The sequence below is a fragment of the Ceratotherium simum genome, chromosome 1, assembly GCF_057802395.1.
Source record: "Ceratotherium simum simum isolate JZ-2026a chromosome 1, ASM5780239v1, whole genome shotgun sequence".
NCBI lineage: Eukaryota > Metazoa > Chordata > Mammalia > Perissodactyla > Rhinocerotidae > Ceratotherium > Ceratotherium simum.
Genome location: NC_141900.1, coordinates 98164471 through 98181149, shown reverse-complemented (window position 1 = coordinate 98181149; position 16679 = coordinate 98164471). Strand labels below are relative to the sequence as shown.

The window sequence follows — 16679 nt, the reverse complement described above, 5'->3', positions numbered from 1 at the left end:
AAACTGAGCAGCTCTGTTTATACCTACTTTACAGACTGAGCTTCTGCATAAGATTTAAACACAGAACTCCACCACAAAAAACAAAATCGAAACTGTTGTCCTAGATCAAAATTCATCAAGAGAGAAAAAGATTCATTCAATGCATCTTCCTTCACTGTCTCCCCAAAAGTCTTATAAATAGACTGTAAAGTGATTCTCAGAAATTATTTTAAGGCTTCAATCCAGAATAACAGAGAGAATGAGAAAACAAAAAACATTTTGGAAGCTGGAAAGTAGATGCAAGAGTGTTCAAAACATAGCAGGTCTGAGAAAACTAAATCTTATGCAAACAGAAAGAAAAGTGAAGAACTAACTTGACTTTTACTCAGGATTTTCAGTACCAAGAACTTCTGGAAAAAAACAGGTAAAAGTTGGTTATAAGTCAGCTTAAGATTCAAATTTCCATATCACTTTTCCCCTTTGCATAACTGGGCAAACACTCCTGCCCACCCTTGGAAAACACTGGAGGTGTGTTCTCTGGAAAGGATAAACAAGATCTCTGAGCTGGGTGTATCTCAACCACATTTGAGGCAAGGGCATGCTGAAAACAGGAAAAATAGGTGAACAAATATTTTCCCTCACTTGATTTCCAGAACACTGGCACCAAAGCCTTCACCTTCCAGGCGGGATGTGGGTGTAGTCTTTTCCAAGAATCTAAACTTTCCAAGAGTAAGATTTGAAAACACTGATATCAGAGATGCCTAAAATAATTGGCCCAGCTGATCACTCTACAGCGAAGCTTCTGGTCAAGAAACACCTTCATGAGTTCAGAGTTTCCAATCAGCCTTTCCATCCCTTACTCAACATGAGCAGACAGCAGAGAGTTTGGGACATCTGAGAAAAGATGGAAGATAAGACCAAAGCAAAGAAATAAAATAGTTACTTGGAGGAAAAAACAATGCAAGGAGAGGAAAAATTCCCCCCCCCCCAAAAATCAATATTCTCAGAGGATTATGAGAATATAACAAAACCATATAAAATAACAGAGTAGTTTAAAAATACACCAAATTTTTAAAAGGGGAGATCCTGGGAATTAAAAACATTGTATCTGAAATTAAAAACTCAAAAGAAGAGGTGGAAGATAAAATATATGAAATATCTCAGAAAATAGAGAAAAAAAAAAAATGTGGGTGAGAAACAAGAGAATGCCAATCCAGCATATCCAATAGCCAAGCAATAGGGATTCTAAAAAGAAATAAATAATAAATGGAGGGCAGAAAACCATCAACAAAATAATTGAAGAAAAATTTCCAGAACTGAAGGACATGGGTTGTCATATTATAAGCACACTCCAAGTATCTGATCCATCTTCATAAAATTTCAGAGTACTAAGCATAAAGAGAAGATCCTACAAGCTTCTAGAGTTGGAAAGGATACAAAACTCAAAATATTAAAAATTAAAGGGGTTTCAGACTTTTTAAAGGTAATTTTGGAAGCTAGAAGGCAATGGGACCACTATCTCTAACCTAGAATTTTCTACCTTGATACTGAAATGCAAAGGCAAAATTAAGACTTTTCAGAAAAGCCAAGCCCATAAAGAGTTTACAGTCTATGTACTCTTTCTCTGGGTTCTACTCCTCTATAGCTATCATGAGAGTATACCATGGTAAAGGAAGACATGGGGTACAGACAATACAGATCCACGATGAGAGAGAGTCAAAGGATCACCAGGACCATTGAAAAGGCAGATCTCAGGATGCATGGAGGGGCATCGAGCATGGGGACAAGTCCAGATTTGAGCAGGACAAGAGACTCCAGGAGAGATAGTGTCATGCATATAAAATCTTAGAATACCTCATGAATTCAAAGATGGTGATAAAAATTTAGACCATTGATGAAGAGTTTGAGAGCAAATGCAAACAAAACAAGACAATTATTAATACAACAGAAGACATAAATTTGTACAAGAAAGAAAATGTATCTGTTTAATATATGGTTCCATCATGAATAGCATTTACATTGTCAATATAAGAAAACTTGTTTCTCTACTCACAACATTTCTGACAACAAATGTGTGTGGGGTGTTCTCACACTAACCAATTCTCCAACTCTCCAGATAAAAACTGGGTGTCCTACAATTCAATTCTGACCCTCACTAATCGAAGTTTGTGCAGACCCACAGGTTAAAGGCTCAGTCCCACAGGACTGCCCACAACTTCAGATGAAAGTCGTCACCTGTACTTCTGACCAACCAGCTACATATTAAGTATTCATGCACTCCCACCTCAGGTTCAACAATTAGCTAAAACAGCTCAGAGATAGCAGGGAAACAATTTACTTACATTTACTGGTTTATTATGAAGGATTCCAATGAACAGCCAGATAAGGCAAGATCTGGAAGACTTCTGAGCACAGGAGACTCTGTCTCTGTTGAATTGGGGTTCTCCACCCTCCCATCACGTGGAGGTGTCACCAACAAGAAGCTCTCAGAACACCATTCTTTAGGGTTTTATGTAGGCTCCATTATGTAGGCACGATTGATTAAATCATTGACCTCTGGTGATTAACTCAATCTCAAGCCACTGTCATCTTTTCAGAGGTTGGTGGTTGGGCTGAAAGTTGCAGCCTCCTAGTCATGCCTTGGTCTTTGTGGTGGAACCTCCCCCATACTGAAGCTAGAACCCCCAGCCACCAGCCATCTCATTAGCATACAAAAAATGACTCCCATCACCAGAGATTCCAAGGGTCTTAGAAGCTCTTGTGTCAGGAACTGGGGTCAAAGACCACATATTAGAACAAAAGATTCTCCTAGCATATCTATCACTCAGGAAATTACAAGGGTTTTAAGAATTCCCTTCTTCTAAAGTCTTAACCATATTCTTCCAAGTGAAAACTCCCAACCTTGTTAGCTCATCTGTGCTCCTCTGCACCTCTCTCCTCCTACTATAGCTCAGCCTCCAGCTAGCATTGCAACATAGTGTTTTGGAGCATCAGCTTCCTAGATTGTTGGACGACTTCCCATAAATGCAGTTATTTATTTGAAAATTCTATGTAACCTCTAGTCTGTCTTGTTATTTTTATCCAATTTGACCAGCTCAAACACATGAATCTGTATGGGAACACAATCTGCTACCCGAAAATATGTCCCTTTGGCTTGATTATATTTAGGAACAGAAGACTCAGGAAGAAACTTTGACCATCCCCCTAACAGCCTAAAAGAATTTAAGATAGAAGGCCTGTTTCAGGAAGGAGCTAATATTGTAGATAACTATAGTATAATATGAACTCGCTGTGGTAGATGAGGAGGAACCTAGCAAGGCCCATTTGATCAAAGTCCTCTGCATGTCTCATTATCTTTGCAAAGCCTGGCAAACATTTGTTTACCAAATTTGCTTTTCTATGTCCATGTGAATTGCCATCCTCCCCTTTGAAGTCCAAAACCACTACCCCCAATATTCTCCTTTGTCTTTAGCTGAAGATGGCATTTAAGGGGGTAGCTGCAGCCATTTTGGTGAGTTACTCAGTTTTTCCTGGATTTCTTCCATGTATATATGTTATTAAACTTGTTTGATTTTCTGCTTTTATTCTATCTCATGTCAATTTGATTCTTAGGCCAGCAAAAAGAACCTAAAGGGGTAGAGAAATATTTCTTACTTCTCTACAATTGGCAATGAGGATGGGATAAAACTTAATTGGCTTGACACTGCTTGTTCTGCCACTGAAGCTTAGAGTTTCTGCACCTCTGACAAGAGTCAACAGAAGGTGAGAGTTCTTACCACATCAGTATCCTGGTTGTCTCCCTGCAGGGTCCAATGGAAGCAACAGCGGTGAGTTTTTTATTTTCTACATTTAGATAAGCTGGGAAAAATATTTGTGAAGCTAGTTTCTTGGGCTCAGTGACTCTGGGAAATTTGCCAGAGTTCTCATTGGTTTATTGATCTTTCTCCTCCCGGAGATGGTCACTGTTTTTCCTTGTCTCTGGTTTTCATGTCATTTGTCATAAAAAGAAAAAAAACAAAGGGCAGGATGCAGGCATAGGCTGATTTAGCTGATTACTAAAAAATGGGATGAATAAATTGGACATTAATGGGGTTAAACATAGGTTTTAATAAAACATTACCTAAGAATGGATGGGCAAATGAGACTCTCTACCAACAACCCCAACATTAAAGGGCCCCAAATGAGTCCACTCTATTTACCCCAGTTTGGAGAAATTTAAAAAGCCAGAAGAAGAGATCACAATGAGAAACCTGATCAACAATCACTTGGGGCAAAAGTTAGACCAGTTAATTAAGGTAAAGATTAACAAAAAGGCCAGGGTGTCTTGGTTTGACCTCTCACTGTGGACTCAAAGCATTTTTCACAGAAACAGGTAAAATGAGTGGAAGATGGGGAGAAGAAATTTCTGAGACTCCATAATACATGAACCCCACAAACTATGGTACCAAAACCCATTTGTGGGACCCTGACTTAGCCTACAATTAAATTGAGAAAATAAAAAAGTGCAAGGCTTAATAGGATTATAAAGGTTAGAATGCTTGAGCTAATATTATATGAACAGGTTATGTCAAGTTTGCTTAAGTGTTTTTTGGGAATGGATGTTATGTCTGGCTGAGAATACTTCCCCTACTCAGTATTATAAAACTGAGATTTCTTGATGAGTTCCTAATGGAAGCTATGGTTAGAGGTATAAGATCTGATGGATTTAAGGTGAAACTTTGTAGGAAAATTGTTGAATTTGAACAAGTTTTATGTGAAGTGATTACATCTCTTTCACCTGAATGTTTTATGGGTTGTATTACAGAGATGAACATTGTGTCTCACTGAGGAATGTTCCCCCTGCATGATATTGTAAGACAGAGGGTGTATAAATATGCCCTTCTTGCAATGTTAATTAAACATGCTCAAGGGAGTCAATAGGGCTAATAGGAATGATAATGGGAGAAACCCCAAAAGTGTATTGGTCTAGGGTTCAATTGTGCACTGGAAAAGATAACATTTGTTATATGTTTTGTGCAGACTTTTTAAAGGTGTGGCACATTGTCCTGAAATTTTAGAACATAAATGTCTTTGGATTTCCTTCTTAGTTAAAAATCTCCCTGATATAAAGAAGCAAATTAAAGAAAATGTGGTTGGATGAATGGATCAGCCTTTTGATGCCATTCAGGCTACAACCCCAATATTTAAGTAATTAAAAACAACTATCTTTTTCCTGCAAAATATGAGAGGAAATATTTGAAAATTTGACCAAAAAAAAAAAAAAAAAAACCTTATTGTCCTCTCCACAAATATTGGTAAAAAGATTTAGCAGGTAAACTTAACTCTTTCCAATTGCTAAAACAAAATTTAGATCCAACTATTCTTTTATGAACTAGTGAGTTTTATATTGTACCTGATTCATAGCAAAAAATTAATGAAAGCTATAGGGTCTCTCTGTCTGTGTGTTCATGTATGTCTATGTGTATATGCTGTCATGTGAGATATTTTTCTGCCTCAGGATAGTATGCCCAAAATTAAGATCTCTATTTAATTGGCTTAATCACTGATATAAATCATTTCTAAGTGTAATAGAAACTAATTCAAATGTTTTTCAAGTTAACTTAGTATAGAATAATCTTTGGTAAATAAAAGCTTATTTAAGTTTGTTGGTTTGATTGAAATAGGTATGTCTTCAGTGTTATCAGCATTGGAGATGATGCAGACACACAGCCTGGGTTTACTAATCAAATAAGCTCATGCTATCTCTGTTACAAGTTTGTCAGCAAAAATAATAACTTAGAATGATAGCTAATTTTATCTAATGTCTCATAAATTTTTCATGGGTAATCTAAATGTAACTGGTGGGATCAATTGATTTAGATAATGTAAGTGAGATAAGAGTTTATAGATAAGCAATAATTATACTTTATGGCATATGTATTTAAAATAGCTTCCAAAATCCCTTGGTAACTTGAAACTTTGAAGTTTTGCTAGGATAGATTAAATGATGGAAAATTCATTGATATCTAGATCATTTTCAAATAGGATAAAATACTGAAATATTAATTGCTAAAGAAATCTAAGTTTACCTACTTTTGGTTTCTTATTACAGAGAAACTAAAAGATATTTGGGTCTATTAGTAAACATATATTGTGCTTTATTGAATTGTACTATGAAGTAGCATATGTTTCTAGAAATTATGAAAATTATTTATAAATTTGGCAAGCCTCCAAATGCTAATGTAAAAGATAGCTCATAACTGCTTACATCTTAGTTTTCACTAAAAATTAAGGTTTCTATGGGTTAAGAATTCTAACTAACATATGTGATTAAAGCTACTAAACTAAAGAAGACATTTCTGTATACAAAAAAGTAAGATATATGTTTTCATTAAAGAAAGTATAAGGAATGAAGATATTTTGTTTGCTTTGTTAAGAAAATAAATTTGTCCTAAAGTAAATGTGGTTATGGGAAAGAGGAAAATAAATTTTGAGCCAAAGATATGCTAAGAAGCAGGAAAGGCATGTGACAAATTCTGAATATAAAAAGAAATTATAGAAGGTTTGTGAAAAAGGAATTCTCAGAAAAAATAGTTTCTGCACATGGTCAAGTTGGCTAAGATTGGAATGAATTTAATTAACTAAATGAGTTTCAATGTCAAAATAAGCTGGTATAAAATTAGAATTTGATTTTCTCTCTTTCTTAAAAAGATAGTTTTCTTGGATTTTTTTGTCTGTTCTTGATAAAGTGATTATGAAAGGTTTTCTTTACCTTTGTGTAAGTCTACATAAATGGCAAGGATTCTTCTGTTTTGTCAAAATAATTTCCTATGTTCAAAAAGCCAAAGTCTCTAAAATAAAAAAGCTACTTTTTTTTCACCGTTTAACACTCTAGGTTTCCCTTTAACATCTTCTGTCATCACTTTGGTTAAATGGATAACTAAAAATTGTTTCACAATTACCTGTAATCCTGTTTGATGAAGTGTTTTAAAACTTTTCGATATTTTTGACAAACTTCCAGAAAATTCAAATCCTAAATAATGTCTTTATTTTGACCTGAAATTAACTTTGAGAATTTCCAGCAGGACCCTGGGACTTATCAAAGAATTCTTTCTCTCTTCCTGTGAAAAGGGAAATATTAAACAAATAAGTTATTTGGTGTGTTAAATTGAGTGGGAAGCATTGTCAATAGTGATGCTAAACCTCCCTTATGAATATCCTTGAATGTATATATTATTTATATAAGTGTTCTAGAAATTGTGTGAATTTTTTTTGATATGTCCTGCTATAGTGTTATCAGTCTAATTGCCATCTTAAAATGTGTGTTACACAAAAGAACATATTTACTTGTCAATTGCATTGTAATCAAATCTTTAACCATGCCATTTTAACTCTTTTGTGTTTTATAGACAGTTATTGTCCTACTCTGATGCTTATGCAAATATGTGTCATTTTCAGAGAGATACATGGAAAAGATTCTGACACATACTCTAGAATGCAAGTTTTGGATAAACTCTCAGATCATAAAACTGAACTGGGTAAGAAATTACAGAACTCTAATGGAGAAACCAATGGCTTCATAAAACTGCTAATAAAAGATCAAGATCAAGAATTGATTACATAGGACTGAATGGACTGAGGACGATGATTATATTTTTTATGATGTTTTGTTTGAAATATTCCTCATTTTTACACTGTTTTGTTTTCCCAGATTTAAAGATACCTTTTTCTCTTTTCTCTTAAGCTAACTATGACTTATAGCAATTTAGTATATTGTACCTTTGTAAGCAGAATTGAAATATTTATCTTTTTCTCCCTCTCTGATCCCTCCAGAATTTGGAAACTCTCAATGAGGGAGTATTCTTATTTTCATGGCAATAGTGTGATTTGCATAAGTTCAATAAAAATCTGTTCTCCTTATAACAAGACAAAATTGGAAACATTGGTTAAATTACCAAGGCTTTGACCGGAATCTCATATTTGAGAGAGACATGCACAGACTAACATATGACCAGACAGCTTTCAGGAACAAAGGTTGACTTTATGGAGCAAATAAAGCCCCTTAGAAATATCAGGCTGCTACCTTGTTTACAGAGTTCCCAGCAACCATACCAGGTGAGTAAAGAAGGTCACTTCCTGGTAGGTGCAAAAACCTCAAGATATTTGGGGGACAATGAGAAGAGAGGAATTCACCCAAATCTATAGATATTGAGGGCAGAGTCTGTTTAAAAGTCTTTGGATTGGCTGCCCTGGTCTTGATAGGTCTTACAAGTTCAATCTTAGATTCCTTATGAAAAGTTCCAGCAAAGCAGATTTAAAAGACCTATATGATCAATCACTATTCTTTCTGTACTTATATAAATATTGAGCCAAGTGATTGAAATTAGACATATTTTGCAAATTAATGTCTTAATTTGGCTATCGTTGGTAAAAATGAGGGTGATTTTAGAGATAAAAAATATGTTTCAGTAGAAACTATAATACACATTAGTAGGTATTAGATTCTAGTTCTCTTAACGGTCTTGACTTTTTGCTTTCTACCTGTAAACTGGCAGAAATTCTAGTTCCCTTGTTGTCTACAAGCCTCCAGACTAGTGTTTTTCCAAATTTTTGATTTGGAATCATTGAGAACTGAAACCACACTTTTACCTGAAGCCCTGAAACCTGAAGCTGGAAAACTTGACATCAAATTAATATTGATATAGCCCATGTTTAGACCATCTGCATGCTTGTTGCTGTGTAAGCCATTCAGAAAGATACACGAACACTCCATGAAATCATCAGAGATATTTCAAACTGCAAAAGATGCTTCAACACGGGCATCTACAAAATTTCTTGACTGACTGTACCCTGGGCTGAGAAACTGGTTTAAAGTTTGCTCCAACCATTAACCTTATTTTTACTTTTGTTTCCATAGAAATGTCTCTTATTAAATACCTGATTGCTTGCTTACACAATATAGGCCTAACTTTGGGAAGCCACCTGCATCATCACCTCCCAAAGTGAATTTAACTGGACTGACCTATTGTCAGGACTAAAAGACTAGTTCAGTGACATAGAACAATCTACCAACTCAGCATCTGGAATGTGAAGCTTTTTTAAGTTTCAATTGTGGAAACGCAGGGGAGCAGAATTTGCTACCCCAAATGTGTCTGTTTGGCTTGATTATTCTTGAGAACAAAAGACTCAGGGAGAAACTTTGACCTTTCTCTAACTGCCACAAGCAATTTAAGATAGAAGGCCTGTTTCAGGAAGGAGCTAATAGCATAGATAACTATGGTATAATATGAGCTAGGTGTGGTAGACAAGGAGGAACCGAGCAAGGCTCATTTGATCAAAGTCCTCTCCACATCTCATTGTCTTTTCAAGGCTTGGCAAACACTGGTTTACCAAACATTTGTTTTCCCATCTCCATGTGAATTGACTTCCTCCCCTTTGAAGTCCCAAACCACTATGCAACATCCTCCTTCGTCATTAGCTAAAGATCATTTTAAGGTGATGGCTTGGACCACTTTGGTGAGTTACTCAATTTTCATGGATTTCTTCCACGTATACATGTTATTAAATTTTCTCATGTGAATTTAATTCTTGGATCATCTAGAAGAACCTAGATAGATAGAGGAATATTTCTTCCTGTCCTACAAATCTCTCTTAACTATGTCTGGTGCTTTTAACAATCCCTACTAGTCCCTGGTCTCTACGCTTCTTTTTTTTTTTTTTTTGCTGAGGAAGGTTAGCCCTGAGCTAACAACTGTTGTGAATCTTCCTCCACTTTATATGTGGGCCACTGCCACAGCATGGCTGATGAGTGGGGTAGGTCCATGCCCAGGATCCATACCCACAAACCTGGGCTGCTGTTGCCAAGTGTGCCAAACTTAACCACTACACCACAGGGCCGGTCCCACTCCATACATTTTTATGAAGAACTCCATCAGTAAAAAATAAATTATAAACGTGCATCTCACCATATGCATATTTCTTTACTTAATTGTATGCACGTACTAATATACTAATGCATTATGTGCATCATAAAACGTACACCAAAAAAAGGAATGAAAAGGATGAAATAAAAATAAATAGAAATTGAAATTGCCACATCTTCTTCTCACATCCAATGGATCATTTTACACACACTCTGGTATGCAAACACCCAAATTGGGAGACTATCACCCTAGGCATAGGCATCTAGAGTCCACCTCCAAGCTGAGTGATCAGGAAGAGTAGGATTATCAAAATTAAGACCTGTAGTGAACGTCCTTTGTTTTCCTTCTCTATCTTCTCTTGGCCAAAGCCTAGAAGCATTTCAACGTCAGACAATTCCCTTTAATTCACCATGGAGCAACACACAAAATCATGGACAGGACATATACTGGCACAAAACTCATATCTGCATTCAGCCTTACAGGGAGGGAATCAAACCAAAAAGCTCCTGGGGTGGCATAAGTCTAAAGCAGAGCACCAAAGAATGAAATGGCAAAGATTGGCAGAGAAAAGTAAGAAGGAAGTTGCACGTGGGCCAAACACAATGAGCTGGAGAGAAGAACATGAGGGGAGGTGGAAGAAGATTTACTAGGCTGAACTAGAGAGACAGAGCTGAGAGCAGAGCAAGGATGAACAGAGCAGGTGATGTCTACAGAGCAGAGGGTGTGGGACAATCTATGCTATTAAAAAAAAAAAAACTTTGGATTGACCACAGAGAAAACTCTGCCTCTGACAACCATTACATGTCCCTGTTAAGGAAATAGAGAACACAATGATGCTTGGAGATTATTAAGGTTCCTCGTATACAGGGTTAGAGAAGCCTGCACAGAAACAAGGCCATCATCCAGGTCAAGGTGGATTTAGACATGAACTAGGGACTATGAGCAGTGGAGGGGATGGTAGGAACAGAGAGGGATGGAAAAATAATTAATGGGGCATGGAAGGAGTGAGAAAGGAAGAAGGAAATGAAAAGAGAAAAGGACAGGGCCCAAACCTTGTGCATTCTTGCCACACGTGTGTTTGTTTGTCGATATTGGTTATTGATATTGACAACTCGAGATGAATTGCCTTTTCTCCATGGCTTTCCAGACCATCATCTTCAGGGACTTTCTCAGCTTGGGACTGCTTAGCACCAGGATGCTGGAGTGCAGACAGATGCCTGCATAGGTCACCACTTCCCAGGCCCAGTGCCACAGATTCTGAAGTGTTGTGATTTTCTTAACAGCAATAATCAGGGACAGGAAATACGATGTGTAGAAGATGAGGAAGAAGGCAAGTGACCTCAGGGCCATGGTGTGAGCCTGGGTGCTGGGATCACATGGGCCAGGTCTGTGGTCCCTCATCTGCTGCAAGTGCCTGTGCAGTGAGAACATGAGCAAGAGGGTGGACACCAGGAACAGGAGGAAGGGAATCAACCACACAAGCACTACATTAGGCAGAAGAAAGTACCTATAGAAGGTTTGTGTTCTATCTGCCAGAGTACAGTTTCCATGGGAACTCTGGGAGGCAATCATCTGCTGAAGAATTAAATTCCCAGTGGCTACTGGGATGACTGTCACACCAGATATAATCAGGGAGCCCAGCAGCAGCTTGGGCACTGACCTAGAAATCCTCCACTTCAGCCAGAAGAAGATGGGATGAGAGAGGGATGAGATCTTCACACAGTAGAAGACAGCAAGCCAGGCAGTAAGCCAGTAAGTGAGAGTGTTGATCAAGTCCCATGGGATGTTGAAATAGTAAACTATGGAACAAAAATTAAAGGAAGCCAGGAGGTTGTTCAGGAGGGCCATCCCATGCAGGCAGAACCTGGAGGTAGCCAGGCAGGCCACAATCATATCACCAGAGGGCAGTCTGAGGCATTGCATCCACTCCCTGCCCAACACAGCAACAATAAAGCCATTCTGTAGCATTGCAGCCAATGACTCCAGGCAAAAGATGGCTATGAAGAACAACGTGAGTGAAGAGGGCATCTTCTCCTGGGAGGTTCTGCTCAGACTCAGCTCCTACTTTGAAGTGCTAAGGCAAATCCACAGGGAAAAACAGTCTCTGCGACTAAGCCACATTGCTGAGACCAGAGATGCAGATAGCTCTTTCCCTGGATTCATGCAAAAACCTAGCTACCAGCACAAACTCTAGTCCTACAACTTGAAAGTAGGATCCCTGTGATCATCTTTGCCATGCAAATCACTCTCAGTTCTATGACACCCTGTTTGTATTTGCATAACCAGTATTTGCCTGTTTGTAATCACAGGCAGATGCAGTGAAATTTTAACAAAATAGAGGCTCTGGGAGTGATTGAAATACCCATATTTTGCTCTTTATTTCTTACTGTACTATGTATTTTCTACTTTTCCTTAAAAGATGCCCTTATCCTTTTCTCCCACCTCTAAACACAAATCTTCCCTGACCCTTCATGACCCAGGTAAATATTTTACTCAATAGCTTGTATACATAATATTAAAACTCCCTTCCTGAATGGGTGGAATAAGAAGTCATCCAAATGCACAAGCCTTGGAGAACTAAGAAAAGGATCCCTTTTCTTCTCCACTGACCTCTCACCACACATAAAATTTCACTGCAGGCTCCATTTTCAAGTTCCAGGAGTACCCAGTTAAAATGTGAATTTCTCTGACATGTTCACATCAAAGCTGTTATTCATTAACACCTTAGCTTCAATGAGTTTGGCAAACCAAAATTAACCCTTTCCTAAGAAGTCTCTGAGGAAATGAGAAAGAGTAAAGAAGTCATAATGAGAAGAAGGGAAAGACAGAGAAGGGAAACTGGGAGATCAGATACAGAACAGACCTCTGTAGGAGCTAGGGCAGCAAGAGTCAGTGGGATGACAAGAGGAGCTCAGAACAAAGCTCAGGACAAGCCCACAGGAAGGGACTGCTGTATGCAGGATGAGCCACTTCCTATAACAATCTTTAAGAGAGTAGCAACCAACCTATTAGAACAGCTCACCATTTATATAGTGACTTCACATATGTTATATTTTGCCTCCACCACCAACCACACAAAGTGATACTGGTTCAGATCAGCCACCCCAGGCTCAGACAGCCATGAAGAAAAACCCAACTGTGGCGGGCTTAATAAGCAGGAATGCTTATGAAAATGAAAAAAAAAAAAAGAGAGAGGAAGAGGTAAGAGAGAGAAGGACGGTAGGTGAAAGCAGAGATGCAGGTGGAGAAGCAGAGGAGGGAGTCTGCTCTTCAGATGGCAAAGATCCTGGAGTCTCAATCCTGCCCCATGACCTCTTGCAGATCATCGCCTTGCTTCCCATTTTACATGGTCTCACTCAAGATTCCACAGCTGAGAGTTCTATGTATGAACCATTAAAGAGATATAAAAACACAGATAAAAATGTATAGTGGAGACCTCAGGAAAAAGAGTTTCAACAACCTCTCGAATATGGAATTTGTTTGAAGAGCTGCTTCATTTTTCTCAAGAGATTATCAAAGAGCAGATAATCCAACCTGAACAATGGTTTTGCAGCACAGCTTCAGTGACTTGGTTTAGCTCTTTGCATGTTTTCCTCTGGCTTCTTATTGGAGACAGCAGCAAAGAGTGTCTTCTCAGTGTTTCACAACATTTTGGCTCTTCTCTAAGTCCTTTGGCCAAAGGCCAGCTTCATGATGTCATCAAGAAGCTAGTTGAGGCCATGGCAAACATTCCCTTTTGCCATCACATGTAACCGAGTGTCCCTGTGTGTTCATGGGCAACCTTCATGTGACCCGCACAATCAACACAGCACACACTCTCCCAAAAACTGTCTTTCCTGGGACTTTTCATTTTCTAAATTTGACAGATTTACAAAGTCAACCTTTTCTCCATTTTAGTACTATTCTTCAAGAAGGTTGAAAGATTACCCCTCCTCAGGGCCCTCTTCATCCATCTCTCAGTGCTCCACTAGATATGTCTTACAGAGGTCCCATGTCCCATTCATAGTCTGTCTCCAAAAGAGGTCACAAGCAAGACAATGCTGTAGTTGTTTTCCAGAGTCCTTCCAATATGCAGCAGCAATCAAATTGGTAGATGTTTCTCACAAGGATTTGGGTCACATTTCTCTTTTCAAAAAGTGTCACCTGTCTGCAAATGAAGCTGATGAATACTTTTTTGTAGCACAATTGACAATATTTTTTTCAGATGCTGCCTGAGTCCTCTGTGAAATGATGCTAGTGTCAAACAAGTAACAGCAGAAAGTTAGACACCAAGTGGATGATTCTGAGGAGACCTACTTGTGCTTCCTTCATTTTAGTTCTCTACACTAGCAAATGAGTTTTTTTGTTTTCTCTTCATTAGGTTGTTCTTATTTTATTTTTTCTTATTACATTGAAAAATGCATTGAGTCATTTAGAGATATAAGAATACATAGTTCATTTGGCAGCATTTGTAAATCCTGGTGTCATTTCCCACTGGACCTCTGAGTGACCTGCAGTGTGGGAATACTTCCACATTCTTCCATGGTTTCATCAAGTAACTGATGGTCAGTGCCAGGGAAAGGTGGTGGAGAAAGGAAATAATATTTTTAATGGCTAGACTCACATAAATATTAAATTAAATCAGGCACAAATTAAATAATACACAGAATAAGGTCTAAATATTTTTCTGACTTTACAGACATCTGAATACCTCCTCTACTCATATATTCGGTAAATAATTTGGAATAAAACATTGGATCAAAAGCAATCCAGTATAAAATAGAATTTTAGTTGTCTGAAAGTAAATTTGGTATTTTCCAGCATCCTCAGTTATAAAAATGTGTAAGCACCATTAATTTACACACTTTCCTCTCAAATAAAAAATAACATTTTAAACTTATTTTTAAGTTTATAAAGTTAGCCTGCAAGGAGGTCCAGAGTCACATTTCATTCCAAATCAAAAATCTTTAAAATAGTTCTTTTCTAAGTCTTGCATCTTTTGAGCAGTTGGAAACAAAAAAATTAATCTCTTAGGGAATAAATCAATGCTCCTTCCATAATGCCGTGAACTTCATTCAAATGTCTAATATCTACTGGAGGGTTAAATCAGGTCCAGCTTCTAAATCAGTGGATTACAAACACGCCTTCCAAGGGTTTCTCATCGTAGTGAAGAGGCAAATGGAGAACTGAGAAAGTAAACCACAGGCCCTCATCCTCTCTTCAAACATATCAACTCCGTTTAATCCACTTTATAGGCTGAGCTTCTGCATACAATTTCCATTTAAAGATAGGACTCCACCACAAAAAACAAATTAGACTGCTGTCCTAGATCAAAAGTCATCAAGAGGGAAATAATTCAATCAAATGCATCTTCTTTCACTCCCTCCATAAAAGTCTTCTAAATTCACTGCCAAGGGATTTTTAGAAATTATTTTCAAGGCTTCAACCCACAATAACAAAGAGAATGAGAGGACAAAAAATTTTGAGAAGCTAGAAAGTGGATAAAAAAGAAGTCAAAACATAGCAGATCTGAGAATACTGAATCCTATACAAGCAGAAGGGAAAGTCAAGAACTCTCTTGACTTTTACTCAAAATTTGCAGTACCAGGTATTTCTGGAGAAAAATAGGTAAAATTGATTATAAGTTTTTAAGATTCAGATTTTCAGATCATTTCTCCCCTTCCGCATAACTGGGCAACCACTCTTCTCCCACTAGGAAAAGACTGGAAGTGTATTCTCTGGAGAGAATAAAACAAGATCTCTGAGCTGAGTGTATATCAACCACATTCGAGGCAAGGGTATACAGAAAACATGAAAATAAGATGAGCAAATATTTGTCCTTCACTTGGCTTCCAGATCACAGCACCCAGGCATTACTCCCCAGGCAAAAGATGCATATAATGTTTTCCAAGAATCTGAACATTCCAAGAGGAAGATCTAAAGATGCTGAGGTCAGAGACGCCTCAAATAATTGGCCCAGCCAAACACCCTATAGTGAAGCTTGTGGTCAATAAGTCCCATTCATGAGTTCAGAGTTTCCAATCAGCATTCCCTTCCCTTACTCAACATGAGAAGACAAAAAGGAGTTTGGGACATCTGAGAAAAGATGGAAGATACAACCAAAACAAAGAAACAGAATAGCTACTTGGAGGAAAAAAAAACAAGGCAAGAGAGGAAAGCTTTCCCCAAAAAAGCATCAATATTCTCAGAGAGTTAAGAGAATATAACAAAGCCATTAAAATAATAAGATGTTGTTAAAAAACATACTCAAAAATTTTCAAAGGAGAGCTCTTGTGAATTAAAAGCATGGTATTTAAAATTAAAAGCTCAATAGAAGAGTTGAAGGATGAAATTTAGGAAATATCTCAGAAAATGGAACCAAAAAGAAAATGTAGGTGAAAACAACAGAATGCCAATCCAGGATATCCAATATCCAGTTAATAGGGATTTTAAAAAGAGATGAATAATAAATGGAGGACAGAAAACCATCATCAAAATAATTCAAGAGAGAGAAGTCAAAATGGTGGCATAAGCAGACTCCGAACTCACCTCCTTCCATGGACACAGCCAACTTACAACTACTCGTGGAAAAATTACCCCTGAGAGAGAACTGAAAACTGGCTAAGAGGAACTCCTGCAACAAACAACAATCCTAATTGAAGTGGAAGAGGCAGAAATACTCTTCTGGAGAGAAAAAACGCCACCTTCACAAGCTGCCAGCTTCACGGCCACCCAGGAGCAGCACAAAGGTACACAGCCCTCCCTGGAAGACGAGGGCCCTGAGCCAGGTAGTGTTCCCACTGTAGGCATTTTGTGGAC

The 16679-nt window shown here is 37.8% G+C and overlaps 1 protein-coding gene across 1 annotated transcript; it reads right to left on the bottom strand.

Moving 5' to 3' along the window:
• Positions 1-10976: 10976 nt before the first annotated feature.
• Positions 10977-11933, bottom strand: LOC101398958 (taste receptor type 2 member 143-like). The gene has a single exon (XM_004430806.2). It carries the CDS (start codon positions 11907-11909, stop codon positions 10977-10979), a length of 933 nt encoding a protein of 310 aa, XP_004430863.1. The 5' UTR covers positions 11910-11933.
• Positions 11934-16679: the final 4746 nt, after the last annotated feature.

Excerpts from the sequence above, each read along its gene's own strand:
- LOC101398958 (XM_004430806.2), bottom strand. The coding sequence starts at position 11,909 with ATGCCCTCTTCACTCACGTTGTTCTTCATAGCCATCTTTTGCCTGGAG.